General features: G+C 58.0%; 1 protein-coding gene across 3 annotated transcripts; it reads left to right on the top strand.

Annotated features, from left to right (window-relative positions):
• Positions 1-982: 982 nt before the first annotated feature.
• On the top strand, positions 983-8118 carry RGL2 (ral guanine nucleotide dissociation stimulator like 2). 3 transcript variants are annotated; one of them, XM_037519509.2, is made up of 18 exons: positions 983-1022; positions 1231-1430; positions 2664-2747; positions 2992-3170; positions 3294-3344; positions 3434-3731; positions 3997-4248; positions 4332-4435; positions 4516-4600; positions 4681-4749; positions 4949-5023; positions 5478-5510; positions 5628-5749; positions 5834-5929; positions 6006-6117; positions 6225-6515; positions 7214-7328; positions 7457-8118. In XM_037519509.2, the coding sequence occupies exons 2-18, from the start codon at positions 1272-1274 to the stop codon at positions 7666-7668; spliced, it is 2337 nt and encodes a 778-aa protein (XP_037375406.1). In that variant the 5' UTR covers positions 983-1022; positions 1231-1271; the 3' UTR covers positions 7669-8118. The 3 variants fall into 3 exon arrangements, with proteins under 3 accessions (XP_037375406.1, XP_037375407.2, XP_054554693.1); XM_037519510.2 differs by lacking the exon at positions 6006-6117 and having other exon boundaries at positions 6203-6515; XM_054698718.1 differs by lacking the exon at positions 7457-8118 and having other exon boundaries at positions 6322-6515; positions 7214-7253.
• The last annotated feature ends 707 nt before the right edge of the window (positions 8119-8825 follow it).

Below are 8825 nucleotides of genomic sequence, written 5' to 3'. Positions count from 1 at the left end.
GCAGTATCCCCCGCGCCTGCAGAGCCTGACGGCCACTGGAGGGCGCTCGATACAAGAAAGTAGTTTTTTCCCGCCCACAGCATTCAAAAACCGGGGTTCGGTCTTGTAACTACTGCTGGAAGGAGCTGCGGCTCGGCTTGGGGGCCTCCGAGCACAGGCCCGCGGCCAGGCCGACGGCGGCGCGTCTAACCGGGTGGGAATAAAGCTGTTTCCAAGGGCTGGCGCAGGCCACGCCGGGGTCTCCCTTTCCAAGAAAAACCCGTCTCCCAATCACTTCTGGTCCCGTCCAGTTACCCCGACATCTGGGCCACACGCAGCCGCCCCTGCAAGCTCGCGGTGGGCGCCACTACCGCGCGCCCCACACCCCGGGCAGCGGGCCAGGGCCCAGCGGGGAGCGCAGATCCCGGCCCGCGCCGGAAACTCCGGAGCGCGAATCTGGAACCGGATGCGGCGGCTTCCTGCTCCGCCCTCCCGAGGCGGGAGCCCAGGGCGCTCCCGAAAACCCGGAGTGGACTCGGGCCGCTCCGCGCGTGGGTGGGGGTGGGGCGCGCAGCCCCGCGGGGTGGAGGGCTGCGCCCGCCCGGCCTAAAGCGCCTCCCCGGCGGCTCCCGCCGTGCGTGGAGTGGCGGGTGTCGTTCTGCCCCTGCCCGCCCCCGGGGGCTGGGGCGTAGAATCTTATCCAAGTTCAGGGAGGGGCGACGTGGGCCGCGGGTCCCCGAGTCGGGGCGGGGGGGGCGTGAGGACCGCGGAGCCGGGGCCGGGACTCCTGGCTCGCGGCCCCCGGCGCCCAGCGCTCCCCTAGTCCGCGGCCCTGGCTCCTGTCCTCACTTCCTTCCCCTTTTGGCTCCTGCTCTCGGAGCGGGCGGACGTGGGGGGAGCGGAAAGGGCGGGAGGCCCGGGAGCCTGGCGGGGGGGGCTTAACGGGGGTGCGGAAAAGCCGGGGAGGGTACTCGGTCGCGGGCCGGAGACCGACGAGAACAGCGGCCCGGGGACCCGCGCTGCCCCCCACCCCTCCCAAGCAGGTCAGAGCCCCGTGATCCTGCCCGTTCCCGTGACCCCTTCATCCCCCAAGTGCACCGGGGCCCCCATATTCCGCCCTGGCGTTGCCCCCCGCCCTCAGCCTCCCTGCTGGATTGCCGTCCGGTTTCCTAGACACCCACACGCGTCCTCCCCGCCCGGATCCCGCGCCCACCTGACTCTCCACCCGTTCCCCCTCCGGTCTCTCCCCAGGCGCCCCCATGGGCCGACCCCGCTGATTCCTTCATCCGGCCATGCTCCCGCGGCCCCTGCGGCTGCTTTGGGACACGAGCCCCCCCGGGGGAGTCGTGTTGAGCAGCTTCCGGAGCCGAGACCCCGAAGAGGGTGGGGGCCCAGGTGGCCTGGGCGCGGGCGGGGGGCAGGAGGACGAGGAGGAGGAGGAAGAAGACGAGGTGAGACGCAGGCGGGGGGAGGCAGGGGCCGCGCGAACTTGGGAGACTCTTTTCTCTCGAGTCGGTGTCCCGGCCTCCCTTCCCTGCCTCGGTTATTTCCTCTCTCTGGGCGTCTGCCAGCTCCCCGCCGCGGGGAGGCCCGGCGTTTCTCCGGATCTTTGTGACTGAGTGATTTGGGGCCTGCCCGTAGGAACCTGCCCTGTTGCCGCCTGGAGGGGCTGTCCAGCGGGTCCTCGGCCCCCAGCGCCTCCGCCCCACGCGCCCGTCGCTCTGGGCCTTGTGTCTTGGTCCCTGTCCCTCCTTGTTTTTGTTTGGCGGGGAGGGGTTTGTTTCCACAGTAACCGGCTCCTCTGACTCTGGGATTGGGGAGGGAACCCTTCGATTTCGTGACCCCTCCCCCTTCTCCCTCCTGGCCCTGTGTGGAGGCGGAAAGCCAAGGTTCGCGGAACTTGGAGCGAGTTCCCAGGCTGAGTGGAGGTGGTCACCTGCTCTCCTCAGGGACTAATGGTGGTGGCCAGGAGCAGGATTTGGGGACATGGGAGGGGCCAGAAGTTGGATTTGGGGCCCCGAGGCCCTGGACTCCTGGGTCCCAAGGCTGGGTGAGGGCAGGGTGACTGGCAGGGCTGGTTTTTCGGGATCCGTTGGGAGGAGGGGCTGGGGCCACGTGACACTGAGTCTACAACCCCCCCCCCCATCATCCCCACTTCCCCTTCTCTTTCCTGTCCTGGGATCGGAGCCGCCACCTCGCAGGGGGCTGGGGGCTGGGGGCTAAGGGGAAGTACTAATTCTTCGGGCTTGGCCAGTTCCCGCGGGGAAGGGCGGAGCATGGGGCTGTGCCTATGACTGAGGTTTCAGCTTCTCAAGGTCTCTGCCTCTTGACTTTCGGCCTCTGGCCTCCCCTCCTGTCCTTTACACCTTGCTTCTCTGTGTTGGGACTCAGCTCTGGGGGGAAGGGGCTACGGTGGCCTCCAGGATCAGGGTTCCTGCCTTCCACCAGCCCCCCCACTTCAAGCCCCTCGACTCCACCGGGCCCTGAGGCGGCTTGGGGGGGGCTGTCTGGGCCCCAGTGTGGGAGACCTGGGGTCACCAGCCCGCCCCGCCCCTCGCACTCGCTGGTACTGTCCCCTGCCATCACAGGTGAGGGGCACAGAGGGAGGAGTAGAACCTGGGGTGAGGGCTGGGGACAGTGGGGGTGCTGTGGGGCTGTCTGACACCCCTTCCTTGCTCCTCCAGGCCCCTGTGACTGCCTGGGATGAGGAGGAGGATGGTGCCACATTTACTGTCACCAGCCGCCAGTATCGACCTCTTAATCCCTTGGTGAGATCATAACTTTGGCTTCTTACCTCTGACCCATCACCTCCAGCTCTTTGTCCTGTGGCCGATTTTCTGGCCAGAGTGCTAGGTTAGAAGTCCAGACACCTGATTGTGCTATGTGACTTAGGCTGTCTTTTACTCTCTTCTAAGTAGTGTAAGCCTGGATGATCTAGGTCTAGAATTGGCCCCAGAGATCCAGAAGCAGGATTGAAGAAAGGATTAGTGACTGGCCCTCTGTCTCCCTCAGGCCCCAACGCCTCCCCCGCGTTCCTCCAGAAGGCTCCGTGCTGGCACACTGGACGCCCTGGTCAGATACCTGCTGGATGCTCGGACTGCAGGGGCTGACATGACCTTCACATCAGCCTTCCTGGCTACCCACCGGGCCTTCACCTCCACGCCTGCCCTACTAGGACTTGTGGCTGACAGGTCAGTCATAAGGGACTTGGTCCTGGAGGCATCTAGACTTTCTAATCAGTATCCCAGCAAAAATAGTCACAGCCACTGGACTTTGGGAAAATATAAACAGATAGGTTCTCTTTCCCTCCCCAGGTTGGAAGCCCTTGAATCTTATCCTACCGATGAACTTGAGCGAACCAAAGGGTAAGTGACCCCAGCTTCTTTACCTCACATTCCCCTCTGCCTGAGCTCTAGCTTGACATCTGATCCCTGGCTGATTCACCTTCTCCCAGGGTAGCCATCTCTGTCCTGTCAACCTGGCTGGCCTCTCACCCTGAGGATTTTGGCTCTGAGGTCAAGGGTCAGCTTGACCGGCTTGAGAGCTTCTTGCTTCGGACAGGGTATGCAGCAGGGGAGGGTGTTGGGGGGGGCAGCGCTGACCTCATCCGCAACCTCCGGTCCCGGGTGGACCCCCAGGCCCCCGACCTTCCTAAGCCCCTGGCCCTCCCCGGCGATCCCCCTGCTGACCCCACGGATGTCCTGGTGTTCCTCGCTGACCACTTGGCCGAACAGCTGACCCTGCTAGATGCGGTGAGACCCTGACCTCTGACCCCATGCCCCCTGTCCCCTTACTAACCTCTCCTTGACTCCAGATCCTTTCCTTGCTTCCAACCCTTGATCCAGCTCCCAGCCTCCTCCATCCACCCAGTTTTGACCTTTCCCCTTTCCCCTTGGGCATTACCCTCCAACCCTGTGCCCCTCTGGTTCCTTGGCCACCTGAGATCCTCACAGCCCCGATATTAGAAGGCTGACCCCACTTGATGATGAATTTTAACCTCTGACCTTTGATCTGCAGGAACTGTTTCTCAATCTGGTCCCCTCTCAGTGCCTGGGGGGCCTATGGGGTCACAGAGACCGGCCAGGACATTCCCACCTCTGCCCATCTGTCCGGGCTACTATCACACAGTTCAACAAGGTGGCAGGGGCAGTGGTCAGCTCTGTCCTGGGGGCTACCCCAACCGGAGAGGGACCTGGGGAGGTGACCATACGGCCACTCCGTCCCCCCCAGAGGGCCCGGCTTCTGGAGAAGTGGATTCGAGTGGCAGAGGTAAGAGAACCGATGGGCCCTGTTGGGGGCCAGGGTGTAGAGGGGAGTCCCACAGCTGTGGCCTCCCTCTGTGACTCCCACAGGAATGTCGTCTGCTCCGAAACTTCTCCTCAGTTTACGCTGTCGTGTCAGCCCTGCAGTCCAGCCCCATCCACAGGCTTCGGGCAGCCTGGGGAGAAGCAGCCAGGTTGGGCACTGGACTGGGAGTGAGGGTTGGGATTGCCTCTGCCAAGCCCATCCTCAAGGCTACTGCCCTCCATCCCCTAGGGACAGCCTCAGAGTCTTCTCCAGCCTCTGTCAGATTTTCTCTGAGGAGGATAATTATTCTCAGAGCCGGGAGCTGCTCCTGCAGGTGAGCCCTATTCCCTGGCGTTCCCAGCTACATCTGCTTTCCACTCCCACCACCACATCTCCTTCTTCTGCCACCACCAGGATGTGAAACTGCAGCCCTCTCTGGAGACAAATTCCAAGAAAACCCCGAGGCCTGGCTCCCGGAGAGGGGTGAGTGACTGGGGGGAGGGGGTGGTTAAAATGAGTAAGAAGTGTGTGTGTGGGGGAGCTGTGTGAATGATGGAAAGGGGAGGCAAGTAGGGTGTGGACAATTAAATGTGTTCTCTGAAGCAATGGGATGGGGACGTGCATGGGGTGGAGAACCCCTGGATCAGTGGCAGGGGCAACTGACTCTTGCCTCTGACCTCAGGGTGTGGTGCCCTACCTTGGTACCTTCTTAAAGGACCTGGTGATGCTGGATGCAGCCTCCAAGGATGAGCTGGAGGTCAGTAGTGTGTGTGTGTGTGTGTGTGTGTATGTGTGTGTGTGTGTGTGTGTAAACATGATGTGATGGCTCAGGGTCAGACAGCCCTCCCTTTGTGAAGAGGCTGTGGTAGTTGAGCATGCGACCCTGGAGCCAGATTGTAGGGTTCTGGTGCTCTTACTTTGGAAGTTGCTAAGCCTCTCTGTGCCTTAGTGAGCTATAAAGGAGAAACTCATCAACTTATTATTATGAGGGTTAAGCGAGTTAATATTTGCTGAGTGTTAAAACATATTTGAGATGTTTGTTGAACAAATACGAGGACACAGTTTCTACCTGATTTGAAAACTTTGAAGGTTGAATAATTAGGGCCTGGTGGATGTGAGGGAAGAGGTGGAGGGAAGTGTATGTGAGCTGGATGTGGGTGTGCAGGTGCTTGGGAGAGTACATCTCTCTCCCATCCCCTTTGTTCTTGCAGAATGGATACATTAATTTTGACAAACGGAGAAAGGTGAGTGGAATGCATGGGTGATGCCAGACACCCCCTAGCCATGTCCCAGGAAAGGGAGAAAAGGGTGAGTCAGGTGTCCCTGAGATTTTACTCCTACAGTTTGAGGCTCTTTTGTAGGAGTTTGCTGTCCTTTCTGAGCTTCAGCGGCTCCAGAACGAATGTCGCGGCTATGACCTCCGACCTGACCCTGACATCCAGCGGTGGCTTCAGGGACTCCGGCCACTAACAGAGGCTCAGAGGTGACTGGCTGGGTGAAGTTGGGACTCAGGCTGGGCCTGGGAGTGTGTCCTGTCCTCATCTCTGTCCATTTCTCCCTCTCCCAGCCATCGTGTGTCTTATGAGGTGGAGTCATCTGGTACCAGTGAATCTCCTGCCCCAAGGGTGCTTCGACCAGCAGTGGTCATCTCACATTGGACAGAGTGAGTCAGCAGTCGGGGGATAGGCTTTTGGAGGCTTACCCTTCTTTCTCTGACTGTCCCAATCTCACCCCTGTAGGGTTCTGGGCTCTGTTGGGGGTCCCACCTCCCTTGTGTCCTGGGACCGGCCCAGTGTAGGGGGAGATGAGGTGCCTGGAACTCCTGCTCCTTTACTAACCCGGCTGGCCCAGGTGAGCTCTGCTCCTGACCTCTGACCTCAACACTGACCCTGACTTTGTGTATGTTTCTTCCTTGATCTCCCTGCCTTCACCCCAGTCCCCATGTTGTTTGTCCCCAGCACATGAAGTGGCCGTCTGTCTCATCTCTGGACTCCGCCCTGGAAAGCACTCCACCCCTGCACAGCCCGGCTGACTCCAGCCACCTCTCTCCCCCAGCTTCCTCCCCTAGGCCTTCTCGAGGTCACCGCCGCTCTGCTTCCTGTGGCTCCCCACTCAGTGGCGGTGCAGAAGGGGCCTCCAAGGGCACAGGATACGGGGGTGGGGGGTCTGGGCCAGGGGCTTCTGATTGCCGAATCATCCGAGTCCAGATGGAGCTGGGGGAAGATGGCAGCGTCTACAAGAGCATCCTGGTGAGGGAGGCATGGGCTAGGAGGGGGCGGTGAAGGGTGGTGCCTCGTGGGACAATATAGATGTAGTTTTAGGTTTAACTAGCTAAACGGGACGACGATTCTACTTTGAAATGGGATCTTGGGTTTTAGCAGCTATGTTTTATTTGATGGCTATTTTGCTGCTGCACCTGGAACTTTGGGTGGACATATTCTTTTTTTTTTTTTAAAGATTTATTTATTTATGCATACAAGAGCTGGGGGACAGGCCAGAGGTGCGGGCAGCGAGAGGATTTACGAGAGACAGAGTGGGGAATAGAACAGACAGATTGAAATACACTGCTAAAGGGAGCAGCGGGCGAGGCAGGAGAGGTCTGCTGCCCCATGTGGGTTGCTCCTTGGCCGGCCCGGGTTGGAACTCATGCTGCAGATGCTGCGGATTACTTCATAGTGCGGTGTTTAACCCCTTGCGCCACCAAGGAGGCCCTGGATGGCCATATTCTATTTGTTGAATCAATCAGTTTCCCCACAGAGAGCAGCTCTATTTCACTAGGATGGCTTGTCAAGTTCAGGGAACCACCATATTGGGTCTCCTTGTTCACTCTAAATGAACGGTGCACATGGATAACCTGTGCGTAGATAACAGTAGCCAGGGTTGAAAGGATAGGAAGGAGAGATCATCATGGCCGATTCACTGCTCTTTTCGTCTCCTCTCCTGACAGGTGACAAGCCAGGACAAGGCTCCAAGTGTCATCAGTCGTGTCCTTAAGAAAAACAATCGTGATTCTGCAGTGGCTTCGGAGTATGAGCTGGTACAGCTGCTACCAGGGGAGCGAGGTCAGAGGCTATGAGGGAATGCAGGCTTGGGGGTAGAGTGGTCCCCAGCAGTGGGATTGCTTCCACATCTGGGCGGTTGTGAGGCAATGACTGTGTTTGTGCTTGATACCCCTTCTCTGAACCTGCAGAGCTGACTATCCCACCCTCGGCTAATGTCTTCTATGCTATGGATGGGGCCTCCCATGATTTCGTCCTGCGGCAGCGGCGAAGGTCCTCTACTGCTCCACCTGGCCTCCCCAGTGGCCCCTCTGCCTCAGGAACTCCTCCAAGTGAGGGAGGAGGGGGTTCTTTTCCCAGAATCAAGGCCACAGGGAGGAAGATTGCCCGGGCACTGTTCTAAGGAGGAAGTCCTGCTGGCTTACAGAACTCATGGTGGCCTTACCAGATGTGGGTAGCCATCCCGAATGTTGGCAGTTATGTCGCACTGAGAAGAAATGCAGCAAAGTAGCAGCCACCCTGGGGCAGTGAAGTGACACTGACTTGCCAGATAGCCGAGAAATCCAGCCCTGTGGGAACTGGCAATCTTGGTAACCAAGTAGGATACCTGTGTATACCTCCCCTATTTCCATGAACACAGCACATGGCTAGTGCTGGAAGCAGCAATCAGTTTCTGATTCCTGGCCACATCCTAGCATGTAAAGAGCATGGAAAAGCCTAGGAGAGGAAAAGCCTAGTGGCTCTGAGCCCTGGGGTGACGGGATGGCAAGAAGTGGGTTCAAGTATTCTTTTCCTACAAGGTCCCTGTCACTGTGACAACACTAAGATAATAAAACAAAACACTACCTGAATTTCACTTCCCTGTTCTTGCAGTGTGTATGATTAGCCACTAGAAGTGGGGGTGGGGAGTTGGCTCAAGGCAGATGCCACAGAACAAGGCTGTGTCCAATGTTTTCTATCCCCAGAAGAGCTCCAAGTCAGATATTGTGGAAAATGATTTCCTCAGAAAGGTTTATACCTTCCCAGCAACATCTCCTCCTCTGGCCCCTTTCTTTCTTTCCTCAGTTGTCACAGACCCATGTCAAGTACTAGCCACCCAATTAGAGTGACTGGCATGAAGAACTCCCCTGACTGCAAATTTTTAAGGCACAATTTTAAGACAAAGAAATAGAACAACTTTGTGGACAATGTACAACTTTGGAGAACTTACAACCTCACAAAGCATTATGTGATGGAATTTTAAATCAGTTTTGCTACACTCAAATTCTAGGGAGAGGCTAAAAAGAAGTAAGATTCCAAGGTGCTCTCTCGGAGGATGACAAATAATCATAGCAGGGAGGACCACTACGTTTCACTGTGGGGTCTCAAGTTTGAGAACTGGAAGTTCTTTAGCCAGCTGACATCCCCACAGATTGTGTTGTTGCTGATGTTTCCTTAAGCAATGTGCCAACCAAAATAGGGGAGCATTGAGGCAAGAAGTAAGTTTGAGACATCTTAAGAATTTGGACCTGATGGAGTAATGTAGGTGGTGTGCATACAAGGTGGATGATGTAGGGGGGG

This window comes from Talpa occidentalis, unplaced genomic scaffold (genome assembly GCF_014898055.3).
Source record: "Talpa occidentalis isolate TD23 unplaced genomic scaffold, MPIMG_talOcc4v2.1 talOcc4.2, whole genome shotgun sequence".
NCBI lineage: Eukaryota > Metazoa > Chordata > Mammalia > Eulipotyphla > Talpidae > Talpa > Talpa occidentalis.
This window is presented reverse-complemented; position numbering and strand designations above follow the sequence as displayed.

Coding starts and splice junctions, on each gene's coding strand:
- RGL2 (XM_037519509.2), top strand. CDS start 1,272: ATGCTCCCGCGGCCCCTGCGGCTGCTTTGGGACACGAGCCCCCCCGGG. Junction 3,345..3,433: donor GAACTTGAGCGAACCAAAGG/GTAAGTGACCCC, acceptor ACCTTCTCCCAG/GGTAGCCATCTCTGTCCTGT. Junction 5,024..5,477: donor CCTCCAAGGATGAGCTGGAG/GTCAGTAGTGTG, acceptor TTGTTCTTGCAG/AATGGATACATTAATTTTGA.